We start from the raw sequence: 18,058 nt of genomic DNA, 5'->3' as shown, positions 1-18,058 counted from the left end.
AAACCTTCTTGGCCCGGGGCCAGCTGTCTTGAGCTTACAGCCGCTTCCCCAGGCAAAGCGCCTTGTCTCAGCGTGGCTGACCGTGGCGACACCATGCATAGTTTCTCTGTTTGCCCAGGTGGCTTTGGCTCAAGTGGCATGGCTGGTGCTTGTCCCCTCGGAGCCTCAAGTGCCTACAATGTGCTCCCCCGTCCCCTCGCCTGCTCACTCGTGATGTCCCCACGGTGCCTGTGACACGTCCTCATTCTTGGAACAGACGTCGCCTTCTTGTCCAGTAGCCAGTCACACAGATGTTGTGGAAGGCCAGGACATCAGCCGTCTAGTGTCCACCAACAGGTGGCAACTCGTACCCCGGGGCTGTATGACATGTGTCTTCAAAGGAATGGCTTATCTGTAAATGGTGGCTCCTGTTCTCTTACAGGCTTTTAGCTCATCAAAACTGTTTATTGAACCTGACACTATGACAAAATTACACTTGTGTTCTGTTCTTTTGGTCTCAAAGCCAATACTTGACTTTCAAACTCACGGGTCTGTCATCCGTTTGCCTCACTTAGTGCAGCCACATCTGTCTTACTTTGGGGTTCCCCTGGGGTGACCAAACATCCTGGTTTGCCTGGGACTGGGGGGGGGTGGTGTTTGCCAAGAGGAGGGACTTTTAGCTTTAAAAGAGAATAGTCCCCAGCGTCATGGAATTGGGGGCAACTTCTCGGCCAGAAGCAGGATGTGAAGTGAGGTGAGGTGGAGTTTCGGTGGCTGGGGGATTTCGGGTGGAGTCGAGAGGTCACTCTGGTGGACATTCTTGCACACTGTATAGATAACACTTTTTGAGTTTTGGTGTATTGGAATGTCTGGGGGTGGGTGCCTGGGACTGTCAGGCTCTGGCCCAGTGGCCTTGGCTCTTGGGGATGATTGCCTGGCGGTGTGGCTTGAAGGGGGTGACAGTGTGGTTGGGGGGGGCCTTGTGGATTGCACTCCCTTTGTCTGGTGTGTGGATGGATGGGTAGAGGGATAGGGACAGAGACTGGATGGAGGGTGGGTGGGAAGAGGGGGGATGATTTGGGTTTTCTTTTTTGCTTTTATTTTTTGTTCTGGTTCTGGTTCTTTCTGGTGTGAGGAGGGTGTTCAGGAATGGATTTGGGTGATGAATGCATAACTATGTGATGGTGCTGTGGGCAGCTGGTTGTGCACCATGGATGATTGTGTGGTGTGTGAGTGTGTCTCAATAAAACTGAATTTAATTTAAAAAGAGAAAGAGAATAGTCCCAAGAAAATCAGGATGAGTTGGGCACTCTCATTCCCCCAGAAGCAGAGCCTGAGATAAGAATTCAAGTGCAGTTTATGTGGGTGACCCCAGGAAGCACCATTCGGGGAGTGCGGAAGGGAAACAGGGACGCAAAGAACACTGATAAAGGGATTGCTAACAGTGGGGCTGGAGCTCTGGGCATGGACCTTCATCCCGCTGGGGAATGCAGAGCCAGCAGAGATCACGCACCTCAAAGTTATCCCACCTGAGAGGCAGTGAAGGAATGGGGCAAGTGTGCACCAGCTCCACTCAGCCACCGGCCAGGGGTCACTGCCAGGGGCCTAAACTCCTTGACACTTCGGCCCCCCCCCCCCCCCCACAGCTGCACCTTCAGCCAGGGCAAGCCCCAGGCCAAGCACTGGGGTGCTGGCAGCCGGGAGGCGGGCCCATGTGCACACAAATGACATCAGCTGAGGGGCTGCGGGCAAGACCCTGCCAGCAGCTGCTGCCACCTCTTTCTGGAACTTCTTTCCACATTCCAGCTTTTTTTTTTCAGAATCAATTAGTGATCACAAAATATATTTATCTGAAAATCATCACTGGCCTCCTGTCTTGGAACCCACATAGACTGACCCAAAAACCAAACCTAAGGCTCATTTGGAAATCCTTTATCTGCTTACCTTATTTCCTCAAAATCCATCATCCCTTTGCAGATTGCAGGGAGAAGAGGTAACTAAAACAGGAATTTTGCAAAGACCAGAAACAGTCCTACAGTGTGCTAGCGGCCCCTGGGAGCAACAATTAGAGGAGCCAACAGGCTGAGACCGAAAAGGTCAACAAAGAGTTCACAGCCGTAGCCCTCACGGATGATGTTCAGCTGGGTAATGGCTTTCTCTGGGGTAGAAAAGTCCCTTCACTGAGCCACCACCAGAGCTCCAGGCTGCCAGTGGGGATCTGAAGTCCGTTTAGCACTCCACTGATATCTATGAGCCTGGCACCACCTCTATGAGGTTACCTTCTCCTTTATGCATCCTATAAAAGTGAGTGTGTGTGTGTGCCCTGCTGGGAGGGCAGTAAGGGTCTCCCAGCCCCTCACACTGGAAAAAACACTCGGGAAGGCAGGGGCTCGGGACTCTTGGGTCATCTCTAGGGACTCTGTAGGAGAGAAGGACGTGAGCCCAACGGTGCAGGCCTCTGGGTCTCCTGGATCCTCTGTCGTATGATAGCCGGTTCCCTCCATGCACTGCTTGCCCCTCCTAGGAAACCCGTGCTCCCTTGGGCTCAATCTTATATCCCAGTCTGAGGTGGGGAGGGAACACCAAGGTAAGCCCGAGCCCAGCTCTGCCAATAAGCAGTAGTCACCCTCTCCAGGCATCACCTAGAATCTCCCGATCAGCCATCCCTCCTGGAAGCATCTAGACCACCCACCCAAAGATCTGGGGCCATGGAGGGGGAAAGGGGCACAAGTCCTCGTGACGGAGTGAGAGTGGGTAATCTGGGGGTCCACTCCTAGCCTGAGATAAGAGTAGCCACCCCCAGCTCACCAAAACAAAACTAGCCACCCCCTACACTACCCCCAAGATCCCAGATCGTCCACACTGCAACCTCCCAGGCCAGGCCCGGAGCCCGCCCGTCTAGCCTTCGTTCTGGCTTCAGAAACCGCACCAATTGCATTGGCTAGCAGAGCCTGCCGTGCTGTTCTGACACTGTCCAGCAGAGGGCGACGTGGGTACGCACTGCCTTCCAGGCCCAGGGCCGGCTGACACAAAGATGTTTGGGAAAAGAGCGGATGGGATGAAGGGAGGCTTCAGAAGCTATTCCCGTCCCCTGTCAACAGTCTTTCTTCTCTGCTAAAAACGGGTGATTCGTGATGGCTAGGAAAACCCACTGAAAGGCTGTGCTGGTCACGTATTCACCCATGTGTCTGGACACAGGGCTAGCTCACCTGGGACTGGGACAAAGGTGACAACTTGGTCCTTCCCTGCTCTGCCCACATCTCCTCTTCTCCCCATATTGGTTTCCCGCCCTCCTTTAAACTGCACAAAACTCACTTCTTTTAGGAGGCCTTCCCAGATCTGTTCTCAGCAGCATCTTATGGGATGTTTAATTAGTATATGTGTGTTTCGTCTCCCTCATGAGGCCAGGAGCTCCCAGTCAGATTTGGAGGTCTCCCCCAGGGCAGGGGCTGCGTGTCCCTCACCTGACTGAAGACTCCCAAAAGGCAGGTATCTTCCCTCCTCCTTCAGATCAGGTGTTTTCCAAAATGGAGCATATCTCCTCCATCAGACCATGCACTCCTTGAGGCAACCCTTCTGGGCCCCCGTGGCCCTTCTTTTAGTACCCATGGACTCGGGCCACAGTTGCTGATCAGTCTGAGGGCAGCCCTCTTCCCCACTCCCCCAAAGGGAGATCCCAGATGACCCCATGTCCCATCAGCTTTGCATATTAGGCGAGAGAGATGGAATTTGGTCAGGCACAAGGTCACCACTTTAGGAAAGAAGAACAGAGAGGGGGCAGACAAGATGTGGAAGGGACTGAAGACAGCAGGCTCCCTTATCTGCACCACACTTTCCCCCCCACTGCAGGCCCTCCACTCCACCCCTGCTGGCACCCAAGATCCTGCCCTCCTCACTGTCACCTGTACTACTTATTACAGTTCTCCTTGCCTCCAGTTCGGCCCCTTCACATCCAGCCTCCACACTGCAGCCTGAGGAAGCTCGCTAACACACCTTCAGTGGCTGCCCGTTGCCTATGGAGGGAGGTCCATGACCTGACATTCAAGGCCCTTCACCATCTTGCCCAACCTAGATATTCAGCCTCATCTCTCTGACTTCTGGCATGTCCCCCAAGGTTCATTCATTCAAGAACTATGATTGAGAAATCTACTAAATGCCAGGACCTCTTCCAGACTCTGGGAACACAGTGATGAACAAAACAAAGTCCCTGCTCTCCTGGGAATGATGTTCTAGTGGAGAGAGACAGACAGGAAATACAAAATCAAGTAAATATATACTAGGGTAAAAGGCGATACGACAGGAAAATGAAGCAGTATCTGGGGAAAGAGAGTAACAGGATGAAGGATTATGCTGGGTCATCTAGGGCAGTTAGAGAAGCCCTCCTGATGAAGTCAGTGTTCCCCAAACATGTCACCTTCCCTCCCCCAATTCTTGCCTTTGCCTTGTTTCTCTGCCTCTGATGGATGTTTCCAAGGGCAAACTCCTGTCATCTTTTAAAGCTCAGTGCAGAACCCATCTCCTCTACAAACCTTCTCTCTTCTACATCCTCACGGCAGACTGGACCTGCTCAGCCTCTGCTCCCACATCCCTTTGTCTGTATCCTAGGTAACAGCTGTTACAAGCACTTCTCAGTGGTATTTCAGGGCAGGGGGGCCATGTGTCTCCACCATCAGATGCTGAGCAACCTGAAAGAAGAGACAGGGCCTTGATTATCTGTAGGCCCTCTGCAGCGCCCAGAACATGCTGGCTGCACAAGGTTAGAGGATGACCCAATCACTCCATCTGTGGTGAAAATATTCAGAAGTTATTTATGGAATCCTAAATGTCATGCATGCTTCTAAGGTTTTTCCATCAAATCATCTCGTTCATTGTTCGCAGCCCTATGAAGTATCCTTTCGGTGTTAAAGGTGAGGAAACCAAAGTTCAGAGACACCAAGTAATCTGCCTAAGGTCACCCAGCCAGAAACCGGTCAAGGGCAGAATTCAAACCCAGATCTGCCCAACTCTGGGGCCAGGTCTCTTTACTTCAAGGCATTCATCCATTCATTCACACCACAAATGCTTACTAAGCACCTGCTATGTATCAGGCACTGCCAGGCTAGGCTAACTGCGTCCACTGAGGGTGGGAGAGGGAAGTATCTGTTATCGAGCTTCTCATTTTCTCCCAAGTTGCAAAAGGAACTGCTCTTTCCTGCTCAGCTGCTGAGACTTGCCCACTAGGGCCCCTCCTCCTCACCCTAACCCTGAAAGGCAAATATAGCCCAGTTCTTCCTGTCTCTCTCCAGGAAAGCAATCGAGACCAGGAGGCTTGAAGCACAGAAGATTCAGTGACAAATCCTCCTGTCTTTCCCCTGTTAGTCTCACACTGCTCACTAGATTCCAGAAACCTTTCCTTTTCTCCTAGTATTTCCTCCATCACCCCTTCCCACCCCTGCCCCAAGCAGGAGAAGCAGTGGGGGACCCCTGGCCTGGGGGATCCAGCTCCCAGCTACTTCTATTGTAGGTAGTCCCAGAGTGTCAAAGCCAGAAAGTAGACTTAGAGACCTTCAAACGCTCCCCCCTCCCTTTTACAGATGGAGATACTGAGGTCCCTGGAGGGAAGAGGCTTGGACCAAGGTCACTGAGGTCCCCAAATCCCTGCCCTCCTGGGGACTCTAGATCCCACATTAGACCTACTCTATGGTAATGTCCTCAAAAAAGCCCCTGCAAAATGTGTGTGGAGGTGGTGCTAGAGAGACATGCCTTTCAGCCGGGGAGATACTCACAAATTAGATTATTAGGCTGGAGGAGGTCAGCTCCTAGGACAGCAGATGGGAGAGGAACAAGGGCTGCAAAAAGGCTGGCAGGAAGGCTGGGGCACAGAAAACAAATCTTTCCACCCTCCCAATTTGTAGTAAAACCCAAAATCCCTGATGCTGTAAGATGATGGGGGGAGGGCAGGGCCACATGCCTCTGGGAAAATCTCTCTCCCTCTCTGGCTCTTGCTTTTCCCATTTGTTAAAGGAGGGAGGTGGACTGGAGAATTCCGAAGCTTCCCTCCAACTGTGAGGGAGGTGGACTGGAGAATTCCGAAGCTTCCCTCTAGATCCCAGAACACATGAGGACGACAGGGCCCTGGGGGTTGCCCCCACCCCACCCTCAGCCCCCATGCCGTTCTGTCAGGTCTCCTGGAGACAAGGACTCTTCCCTTCGGCCACGGCTCCTAGATGGGGTTGGGGTGGGGTAGGGAGTCCCACAGAGCTACGTCTGTTTCTACCATGGAGAAATGGGCTCAGAGCAAAGAGCCACCCTAAGCCTCCAGGCAGACTGATTGGATCTCGTTCCAGAAAATTCCAGGACCCCTACAACGTTCCTCCAGACCCAGGAGCCTGATGAAATTACAACCACCATTAATCAGAGGCCCTATGGGTGGAAAAAGCATGGGCTTCTGGGCCAGCCTTCAATCCACTAGCTGGGCAAGTCACTTCACCTCTCCCAGCACAGCGGTCCACAGGTAGAAAGGTGCCTGGCATAGTGTGGCCTGTAAGAGGGCCCCAAGAGTCCCCTCCACAGCGGACCTCAACCCAGTCTTTATCGACATGTGGAGGGACAGGGCACAGTGCGCTGGGTTTTATTAAACTGCAAATCCCGGTGGGGAGAGGACTTTCAGAGGGACACCAACAAGGCCCAGGAGTTGGCAGCCACTGTACCCACAGTACAAGTAAGACAATTAAATGAAAACTGCCCCCGGTTAGCCCTCTCCCCCACCCAAGGCTGCTGCCTGGGACTGGGCTCGGGTGCTGTTGGGAGGGTGGTAGGTGCTGGGCAGGAGGGGTGGGGACCCCCACCAGGCGCCAGCAGAACCCACCAGCCAGGCAAGACCCTCTCCCCAGTCTAGGGGTCTCCTGGCCTCCATCTCGCCTCTGGGTCTGTCCTTTTCCATCTGCTTCTCTCCCCCCATCCTTTTCCATCTGCTTCTCTGCCTTTGTCTCTTCTCTCCCGAGTCGCCCCAAGGGGGTCCCAGTCTATTTTCTCCGCGCCCCAACCCCCTCAGACCAGCACCCTTCCCCACCCCACTCCCACCCCACCCCCAGCCCGCCCCCGCGCGCGCCGCCTCCGAAGCCACATCTGTCCTCAAGCCCAAATCCTGCCAATTAAACAGCTCCCTCCGGCTCCGGCGGCAGCTGCTGACGCAGAGAGAACCAGGAGAGGCGAGGCCGCCGCCCACGCGGGCGGGGTGCAGGGAGGCAACGGCCCCCTCCCGGGGTGCAGCAGCCGTCGGTCCGTCCGCCCACCGCCCGGCGAGCCCGCGCGAGGCCCGCGGGGCTGCGGGTCCGAACCTCAGTTCAGCCCGGCGTGGCGCCTCGGCTCCCCCACCCGCCTCCAAGACCCCACCGAGGCTCCCTGCACCACCCCCTCGCGCTCGGTGTCCCCCGCGCCGCTCCGAGACCCGCACCTGCTCTCCCGCCCCGCTCCAAAGGCTCCAAATGCGCCGCTCGCACGGCCCCTCTAGCTCCGCGCCGCCCTCCCCGCGCTCCCCGCGCCCCCAACTCTCCCATTGCGCGCTCCCAGCACCCTCTGCGCCTCGAATGCGCGCTTCCCGCGCCCCCGAGGCCTCTTTCCCCGCGCCCCCGAGGCCTCTTTCCCCGCGCCCCCGAGGCCCCTACCCCGCCCCCCGAGGCCCCTACCCCGCCCCCCCGAGGCCTCTTTCCCCGCGCCCCGAGGCCCCTACCCCGCCCCCCCGAGGCCTCTTTCCCCGCGCCCCCGAGGCCCCTACCCCGCCCCCCCCGAGGCCCCTACCCCGCCCCCCCGAGGCCCCTACCCCGCGCCCCCGAGGCCTCTTTCCCCGCGCCCCGAGGCCCCTACCCCGCCGCCCCCGAGGCCCCTACCCCGCCCCCCCGAGGCCCCTACCCCGCGCCCCCGAGGCCCCTACCCCGCCCCCCCGAGGCCTCTTTCCCCGCGCCCCCGAGGCCCCTACCCCGCCCCCCGAGGCCTCTACCCCGCCCCCCCTAGGCCCCTACCCCGCCCCCCCCGAGGCCCCTACCCCGTCCCCCGAGGCCCCTACCCCGCCCCCCCCGAGGCCCCTACCCCGCCCCCCCCGAGGCCTCTTTCCCCGCGCCCCCGAGGCCTCTTTCCCCGCGCCCCCGAGGCCCCTACCCCGCCCCCCGAGGCCTCTACCCCGCCCCCCCCGAGGCCCCTACCCCGCCCCCCGAGGCCTCTACCCCGCCCCCCCGAGGCCCCTACCCCGCCCCCCGAGGCCTCTACCCCGCCCCCCGAGGCCCCTTACCCCGCCCCCCGAGGCCTCTACCCCGCCCCCCCCCGAGGCCCCTACCCCCGTCCCCCGAGGCCTCTACCCCGCCCCCCGAGCCTCTACCCCGCCCCCCCCGAGGCCTCTACCCCGCCCCCCGAGGCCCCTACCCCGCCCCCCCGAGGCCTCTACCCCGCCCCCCCGAGGCCCCTACCCCGTCCCCCGAGGCCTCTACCCCGCCCCCCGAGCCTCTACCCCGCCCCCCCCCGAGGCCTCTACCCCGTCCCCCCGAGGCCTCTACCCCGCCCCCCCGAGCCTCTACCCCGCCCCCCCCCGAGGCCTCTACCCCGTCCCCCGAGGCCTCTACCCCCGCCCCCCCCGAGGCCCCTACCCCGTCCCCCGAGGCCTCTACCCCGCCCCCCGAGCCTCTACCCCGCCCCCCCCGAGGCCCCCTACCCCGTCCCCCGAGGCCTCTACCCCGCCCCCCGAGCCTCTACCCCGCCCCCCCCGAGGCCTCTACCCCGCCCCCCGAGGCCCCTACCCCGTCCCCCGAGGCCTCTACCCCGCCCCCCGAGCCTCTACCCCGCCCCCCCCGAGGCCTCTACCCCGCCCCCCGAGGCCCCTACCCCGCCCCCCGAGGCCCCTACCCCCCCCCCCCGAGGCCTCTACCCCGCCCCCCCCGAGGCCCCTACCCCGTCCCCCGAGGCCTCTACCCCGCCCCCCCGAGCCTCTACCCCGCCCCCCCGAGGCCTCTACCCCGCGCTGTAGGCCGCACTCCCGACAGCCTCCGCGGGCTCGGTCCTCGGTTTCCCCACTGGGAGCGGCGCTTACTCCGCCGCCGCGAAGGCGTCGCCGTGGGAACCCGGAGGGGGCACATTCAGAGCAATTAGCGTGCCCACAGTTGGCAGCGATACCTTAATAAATAATAGTCTGAAAAGCATGTAAATAAATATTAGAGCGCAGTGCGCGGGCAGGAGACGCGGCACGGGGCCCGCGAGCTGGGGCCCAGACGCCCGGAGCTCGGCACATGCCGGCGGCTGCCGGGGTGGAATGGGAAGGAGTGGAGGGAGAGGCCCAGAAAGGACCAGAGAGACACAGAGACGGAGAAAGGCACAGAAGGAGAGAGGGAAAGAGTAAAAAGAGGTGGAACAAAGAGAAAGGGGCAGAATCTGATGGCCCTAGGGACGCAGAAGTGAGAGGTCCCTCCCTTCTACTTGACGGGCTTTCTTCCCTTGGCCTGGCTTTCTCAATTCTCGTCCTGCTGCTCAGATTGCTCCTTTCCTCTGCTGGCTCCTCCTCACCTCCCCTCCTCTTCACGGTGGGGTGCCCCAGCTCTCACTCCTGGAGCCTCTTCTCTTCTGTCCTCACTCACTCACCAGCTGATGATGTCCAGCCTCACGGCTTTAAATGTCATCCGTGTGTGGAGGGCTCCCACATTCCTATCTCCTGTCAGACCTGTCTCCGCTGAACCACAGATTCTAACGCCTCTCTTGGATGCCCACACCTTAACATGTCACAGATGAACGCCTGTCTTCCCTCTGAAAACCGCTTCATCCACAATCTTCCCCAGTTCAGTAAATGGCCACTCCATCCTCCCAATGGCAGAGGCCAAAAACCTTCCGGTCATCCTGGCTCCTTGCTTACAAACCTCTTATCTCGCCCCTCAGAGAATCCTGTCTGATTTAACAGGTTTCCAGAATCCTTCCGTTCCTCCCAGCTCCATGGCTGCCACTTTGGTCCAAGCCCCACTCTCTCTCACCCGGACTGTAACAACAGTTCTTCACTGGGCTACCTGGGCCCCCTTTGTCCTCCACAGCCTCTCTGTGGACAAGTGGAGTTATTAAATAATCACATCATGCCACGCCTCTGCTTAAATGTTTCCTTCAGAGGAAAAGCCAAATCCTTCAAATGGCCCATCAGGCCCTACATGATCTGCCTCCAGCCTCCCTGAGTACTGGGCCGTCATCTCCAACTTCTTTACCCCACCCCCACTCCCTCCACTCCAGCCTCCCTGACCTCCTCGCTCCTCCTCAAACATGCTACCCTGCTCCCACCTTAGAGCATTTGCACTGGCTGTTCCCTCTGCCTGGAATATCCTTCCTCCAGATATCATCATCATATTCTGTCACCTCCTTCACGTCTGTTAAATGTCCCATTTTCTGTGAGGCTCACCATGACTATCCTGTTAAACTGAGACACCCCTGCCCAAACCACAAAAATAAAAACCCTCCTCATCCTCATTACCTGCTTTCTATTCTTCCATAGTACACATCACCTTCTAATATGCAACATAACTTTTCTTATTTTGTTCATTGTTTCTCTCTCCCAAATAAAAAAAAAAAAGCTCCATGAAAGCATGGATTTTGTCTGGGTTCTTTTTCCCCAGTGCCAGGAACAAAGAAGAGATTCAGTAAATATTTGAAGGGAGAGAGAGAGAGATGTTGCAAGTGAAGAAATGGGGAAAGAAGGAGAGAAAGTCAGGAGAAGGGAACAGCAAGGAGAAAGGAAGGGTGGCATGGGTAAGCCCAGTGTGTGGGGAGGTCTTGAAAGGGCTGTAACTGGTTAGAGCTCAGAGTGGCCCTGGGGCTGGCACATGTGAGCCACTCCTTCACCAGCCTGGTGCCCAGCCTGAAGGGATCCCAGGTTGGGGATCTACAGTGTAGCAGCCCAACCTCAGCCAACCCCTGCCCCACCACCCATGGCAGAGAGCACCAGCTTCAACTCCAGCCCCAGCTGGGTGTTGGACCCCAGTGCTGCAGGCGGTACTGTGTGGATAGGCTCCTGGTAACAGCCACAGTAATTACTGGTTGTATGCGATTAGGGGATAATTATGCTTAATAAGTCCAAAAGTAATTACCACGCAGGCTGCATGCTGCTTTGGAAAACAGAGTCCCCCAGTGAGCGGGAGCCAGAGGTTGAGAGTTGGGAACAAGGGCACCATGAAACATCACTGGCCCATTTCTCCAGTGGATGCCCAAATCCTCTCGGCAGCACCCCTTCCAGGGGCTTGCTCACCTCCAGGGATGAGGAGCTCACTATTGCAGCTCCTTCTGTCATTGGAAGTCTACATATACAATTTTGCCTACAATTTCAGTTATTCCAGGCTGACTTGTAAGCTGTTTTGCTTTTTCACTCAACATCAGCATGTCAGTAGACACAGTGTTAAAATATCATTCCTAAAATGAGCAAAGTGTGTCGTTGTACATATTGCCATGGATTGTTTTATTTGACTCTCACAACCACACTGAAGTTGGTTTTCCCATTAGTTCCAGTGTACACAGAAAGAAACTGAGGCTCTGGTCGGTCAAGCTCAGAGTGGTGGTGGGTAGCAGAGACAGAACTCATACTTTATCTGTCTGCTGCTGAAATCCATGTTCCTAAGGCCTAAGCTTTCTGCTTCCCCCTGGGGCCGCACAGAACCAGTGCAATCCATCTTCACAGAAACTAACGCATATCCCCTTGAATCTTTTCTTCCTTACTCTAGATGGGATGCTGGTGGCTGGGATCATTTCACCATGCTCAGGAGGCCATATGGTGTACTGAAAAGGACACCCTTGTTCTTCCCCTTGGTTCTAGCTGCCACCTGACCCTGTGGCCTTGAACAAGTCACTCAATCCCTTTGGGCCTCCATTTTCCCATCTGTGTAAAGGGAGCAGAGGGGCCTCCAGTTCATGGTCTGCTTCCTCAAGCCAGTCCTAAGATCTGAGCAGCTCCAGGCACATACTGGCCCAGGGCTCCAACACTAGGGGCCTGGGAAGTTTCAGTGACCTCCTCTAACCCCAGGACAGCCCCTGTCTTCCTCTGGCATTGAGCTATCTTGTAGAGATGCCTTGGGAAGATGTCGTATAAGAAGCAAAAAGGGCAGTGATCAATGCTCTGGTTTGGACACACAGCCCTTGCCTGCCCTGACCCCCAGCAGTTCACTGCAAATTCACCTTAGAACTTAATTTCCAGGGGTGGGAGAAAGGAATGGAAGTTTGCAGGACTCCAGGGATCTCATATTAAAATGCAAATGCCCTCCTTAAGTTTGTAGCCATCATTTGGGTAGAGAATCATTTGTATGATTATAACTTACAAATGTTTATAGAATGACACTTTGATGTCCATTTTCTCACTTGGTCTTTACATCAAACCTGTTTGAGGCCTGGAGAGTGCTGTCCATATTTTACAAATTATGCAACTGAGGCCCAGGGAGTGGAAGCAACTTGACCAATGTCACACAGGTCTGGCTCCAAAGCCTATGCTTGTAACCACATCCCACTATGCTTCCTCACAGCCTCCAAACTAGCAGCTCAGGCATCTGGCAAATCATATGAGGGTCAGACAGGCTGCAAGGGGAAAATCCATCCTATCCCATGGCCTTAGAGCCCACAGGGTCATCAGAGGCTAACCATGTTCTCTGCCCCATCCTGCTTTTTTTGACATCTTTTTGGTAGAATGTCCAGTGCAACTTTCTCTACAGAGGATTTTCCTCGGGATTCCAGTGGAAAAGAGAAGTGTCCACAAGAGCAAATTCCATGAGAGAGGCTTCTCATCTGTGCCTGAGCAGTGCAATGTGGGGAGAGAAAGCACATGATCATAATTAAATCCACCCCTGCTCCCTCAGTCACCAGCCTGCAGGCTTGAGGGAAGGAATAGAGTAGGATAGCTTCACTCACCCCCATGAGCTTCAGGGGGCTACAGGTATGGAGTCAGGAGGGATATGTTTCCTCAAGCCCCATTAATATAATATGAAACATATATACCATAATTTAAATTTTTTTCTGTGGAAGTGTAAAAATCACAAAATTTTTCAGCAAATCTGAAAATAAAATCACTAAGAAACAATAAGACATGGCAGAGGTGGGGGGTTGGGATAGTCAAATACTCCCCAGGGTAATGGGGTCACAAACCAAACTTTGGGAGATTTTCTAACATCCCCAACCCCAAGGGACTCCTACTCAACAGGTGAGATGCAAGGCCTTGAAATCACCGTGCTAAGGGGACTTCCTCCAGGAGACTCTGCAACAGCCATTGCAGGCTGGGCTGGGGTTGGGGACCATTGCCCAGGTGCCCAGCGGTGCTTCAGCACCAGGGACAGGGCACGCATGTGGTCGCTCAGACATACCTGCCCACTCTACCCATGTGGGGCACTTTTTAAAACTTGAGTTCTTTTACTATTTTTTGGTGGACGGGCGTTTTCGTTTTCCAGGCTGCTATGATAAATGCCACACAATGGGCTGGCTTTCTCTATCTCCCCCACTATGGTCTCTCAACAGCAAATAAGTCCAGACCAGTGTTACTCCAACTGTGACTCTCAATAGTGAGCATGTCCTCAAGTGTTTTGTGCCTAAAAGGAAGGAAGGGGGAATCTTATGGTAAAAATAGGTTTGACAGTCACTAAAGTAAACAAAGTCAAACAGGTATTTTTGCTGAAAGAGTTCCCGGACCCTCTAGTGTGCTATTGTGTGTTGATTATTTCCAAAATGGCAGGCAAGAAGTACACAACTTTTTCCCGAGCTTTCTTTCATTGAAGGTCTATAGGAATAGCTTTTACTATAGCAAAACACTCACTAAATGCCAGGCCCTGGGCTGAGATCTTGCCATTTTAACTCATTTAATCTTCACAACAACCCCAGCGGGCAGGTATTATTATTGACATTTTTTGGAAGAGTTAAAAACTAAGGCACGGAGAGATTAAGTACTTGCCCAAGGTCATGTAGCTAGTGCACTTCAGAGAAGGGATTCAAACCCAGTCAGACAGAGTCCAGCCCCAGTTTTAACACTTCACTAAACTGCGTCTCCCAAGTTGAGGCCCTAGGGCTCACCGGCCCAGTCCTATGGGAAATTCTGTCCTGAACGCTTATCTATCTAGCTTTGGAAATTCTTAGTAATAGATTTTCCTTTTTTATTTTGTTTGGTCTGGGCTAATGTTTAGATTCCCTGAGCAAATAATGGCAGGCCCAGAGGATGGCTGGGAAGCAGGGGAAAACCTGCCTTAATTTTTTTCTATTAGGATTAGCTTTTCTGTATTTAAAAAAAAAAAAAAAAAAAAAAAAGGCAGAGAACTGTTGCGTACATCCCCTGGGGGAGAAGAGGAAGGAGAGAAGAGGAGGGTGGCTGGAGGAAGGAGGGAAGGAGAAGAGAAGAGGTAAACGAGAAGAAGAACAGAGGATGTAGAGATGGGCAGAGACTTGGTTGTGGAGAGGAGAGATGGATAAAGAGGAGAGAAAAACAGAGGGAAGGAGAGAAAAGAGAGAGGAACAGAAAAAGAACTGAGGGAAAGAAAGAAGCTGAAGACCTCCCCCCACTCAGCTTCTGCACCCTGGGGCCTTCTCCCTTCTCCCGGGTCCCCACCTATTCTCTTGTGCTCCCTCACCCCCGTCGGGAAGTGAAACCCCCAGTCTGGTGCCAGGCAGTGCTCTGAGGAAGCCTGGGGAGCAGGGCTTGGGGCTCGTCCTACCTGCAAGCCCTGGGACCCTAAATTGGGAGCCCTCCCCACACCCTGCACCCCCATTCTGGGCCCAGCCCCCTCTCCAGGCACTTTTCTGTGCTGTTTCAAACTGGCACCTGTCCTCTGCCACCAGAAGCCTCTGCTCTCTTATTTCCTCCCTGGAACTTCAAAAAGGCCTGACACAGTTTCTCTCCAGTGGCTCCTCCGTCCCTTAGGTGGCTCGGCCTGTTCCAGAACTTGGCTGTGCCTCTCATCTTCTCAGTCTTGAAAAAATGAAAAGCCCTGAAACATGGATTCTGCTTCTCTTTGCCACAGGAGCATCAACTGGAGCATCACTGGAGACAGTCTCTGCTGCAGGGCCCAGCCCTGGGGCTTCCTTGAGGACCTCAGGGTGCTGTCGCCCCACCAGCCTGAAAGGAGTGCAGTGCACTCCAGCTCCAGGCACATCTGCCCTCACCCCAGCTCAGGCCCCTCAGGAGTCCAACCCTTCACTCCTAGTGCCTCTAATAGGGAATTTGGGGCCAGCGTTGCCATGGGAACCATGGTACCAGAGATTGCTATTCATTATGCTCAGGGTAGAGAATTATATGACCGGGAATCAAAAAATGGGAAATAGCTAACAACATAGAAAGAGCAATGGCCTGGGAGTCAGGGGCTTGGGTCTGACCTCAGCAAAGCTACATCAAGCAGAGTGACCCTAAGCAAGTTACCTGAACTTGCTGGGACTCAGGTGCCCGCCTATCAAATGGCACACCTGTATGAGTATGGGGAGAGCTGGACGGGGTGATCCCCAAGCTCTCCAGATTCGTGGGTGCCTCTAGGAGCTCAGTCAACACACTCCCACCAGCTCTTGGGAAAGGGTGAAGAACAGTCAAAAGGGTGGCACTGAAAGCTCTGTTTTAAGTATAAATCACAGAACAGAAATCAGAAATGTACTGTAAGGTACCAAGGAAACCAGGCTCCCTCAATGAGCTGCTCTCCCTTAGAAAGAAACTGTCCTCCCTGGCAGACTGTCAGGAACCCCCAGTCTTCTTCCTACCCGCCCCCCCCCCAAAAAAAAACAACCCTTCCTTTAACCCAGTAATTCCCCTTCCAGAAATCTATATTCAGGGAAAAGCTTGAAAGCAAAGATGTGCATCCTGTCTTGCTTGTAACAGGGAAATCTTGGAGTCTACCCAAATATCCAATTGTAGAAGAACAGTTAAGGGAGTTAGGAAAGTGAAGCATACATACCTGCAACAAGAATATTAGGACAGCCACTAAAAATTATACTTACTAAGCTTTTACTCATGTTGGAAAGTGCTTATGCTCTAATATTAAATAGTTGAAACAAGATATAAAATGGTGCATGCTATATGATTTTTTTAAAGGGCATAGAAAAAAAATACTTGGTTTAGGGTAAATTCCATTTTCTTTTTTGAACTTTACATTCCAAATTTTCTACAGCCAGCATGTATGATTTTATTCTAGAAAAGTTAACTATTTTTAAAAGGTAGGCCTTGACAGGGAAGCGGCAGGCTTTGACAGCTCTTCATTCAAATCCTGACTCTGACGTTTTCTGGCCGTGGGCTTGTTAATTTCTTTGACCTCTTCAAGCGGCCGTTTCCTATGTCAGAAGGCTGGTGCGAGGTTGGAATGAGACAAGGTGCACAACAAACAGCAGATATTAGCTGGATTCCATGTGGCCATCCCAGGCTGGCCAAGGGCTCAGCATTCTCTCTAAGGCTGCCATCTGGTCTCCTAACTTGCAGTCTCGATTGCCACACCCTTTCTTGGACCTGTCTCCAGCCAATCTGGAGAGCCTGCCTCCCCAGCCTTGCCGGCTTGCACTCCAGGGGTGGCCTGTAAGCGTGCTCCAGGATGCCCAGCTGCTTTTGGACTCCCCCCAGCCCAGCCTGTGGCTGACTCCAGTTGCTCTGAAAGAAACACTTTGGCCCCAGGGACCACGCCCTTTTCATATCTTCATGTCTGGGGAAGAGGACATGGCCCGGACCACAGCGGAGAAGCACCCCCAAGCCTGGGGGAAAGAGCGTCTTTCAATGAATCACTGGAAGCAGCACCCCCTCCCCCACCATGCCCAGTGACAGACATGTTTTACCTCTGATAATTCCACCATTTTTGGCACCTAAGAGGCAGGGAGAGATGGAGCAGCGCAGGCAAGAGAACAATGAATATTTTGTGGCAGCCGGAGACAGCTGAAGATTTCTGCAGAGTGGCAGGCAGAGAGAAGCAGACGGGGGTGCGGGGAAGGCTCTGGGGTGTCAGTGCTGAGGGGTGGGAAAAGAGGGGGTCCTTGGGGGGTATAAGCCTGAGACTGATCCTCTCTCTCTTCTTTCTATTCTTTTTCTATTTTCCTTCTGTTTTTCCCTCTCTTCCTTCCTTCTCCTTTTCCTTCATTTATTTCTTTTTTCCCTCCTTTCTACCTCCTTTCTAGCCTTCCATTCCTTCCTTTCATCACTAATTCATTCCTATTTTTAATTCCTCCTTTCATCCATTTATTCAAGTGATAGCTCCTTTGCACCTACTCTATCCTGCAGTGGCTGCTGGGGACACAGAAATGAACAAAACTGCCCCAGTCCCCAAGGCATACACGTTGATTTTACAACCCTGCCTCTCTAGAGCCAGAGAAAGCCAGGATCTACCAACTCTCTAAGTGTGTCTGCAAAGCCCCCACCCCCACCCCCACTCCCCAAGGAGGTGCCTGCCAGGGAGAAGGACGGGACCCGTGCCTCAAGGGCAAGGCAGAGTCTGGCCTCCAGCAGGGAACCACATGTCAGAGGCAGGGGGACTGGCCAGGAGTGGCAGGAAGTGAGGGTGTGGCCAGATGGTGAGGACACGGTGACTTGCTGTGGGCCAGGCACTTGGATACGTGCTTTTCCTTTTACAGATGGGGAAACTGAGGCTCAGCAAGCTGCTGTGACTTGCCTAACATCACACAACCTGAGTCTAGACCCAGGTGGCTCTAAAGGCCATAATCTTGCCTGTTGACCATGATAAATCTCAGTGCAGTGGTTTTCAGGGGTGCAGGCCACCCCCTGCAGATGGTGGACAGTGCAAACTCCTGCAGCCTCTGGCCACAGCTGGTACTTCTGCCCAGAGGCCCCACTGCTGACTTGGGCCACTAGGGAGAGAGCAGGCTGGGTGGGCTTTTGCCCACTCCCCACTCGGGGCATCGTGCAGGGTCAGGCAGGGAAGTGAGCCTGAATGGTTTTGAAGAGCAGCATCTCTCCCATGCCCCAGTGCCTCGTTCAGACAGGGCATCTGCCCCCAGCACCTTGAGGAACCAACTGCTGGAGACGGCAGCTAAACCACGCAGCAGCCCTATGCTCCCAATCCCGACCTGAGCCTCCTAGAATCAGAGTTGCCGACGGTGAGAACTAGGAAGATGTGTGAGCGCATCACTGCAGCAGGCCTGTGGG

General features: G+C 54.6%; 1 protein-coding gene across 1 annotated transcript; it reads left to right on the top strand.

Annotated features, from left to right (window-relative positions):
• Positions 1-686: 686 nt before the first annotated feature.
• LOC119514553 (basic proline-rich protein-like) lies at positions 687-8,974 on the top strand. The gene is made up of 4 exons (XM_037810390.1): positions 687-733; positions 1,626-1,693; positions 7,143-7,384; positions 7,472-8,974. The coding sequence occupies exons 1-4, from the start codon at positions 687-689 to the stop codon at positions 8,972-8,974; spliced, it is 1,860 nt and encodes a 619-aa protein (XP_037666318.1).
• The last annotated feature ends 9,084 nt before the right edge of the window (positions 8,975-18,058 follow it).

This window comes from Choloepus didactylus, chromosome 2 (assembly GCF_015220235.1).
Source record: "Choloepus didactylus isolate mChoDid1 chromosome 2, mChoDid1.pri, whole genome shotgun sequence".
Taxonomy (NCBI): domain Eukaryota; kingdom Metazoa; phylum Chordata; class Mammalia; order Pilosa; family Megalonychidae; genus Choloepus; species Choloepus didactylus.
This window is presented reverse-complemented; position numbering and strand designations above follow the sequence as displayed.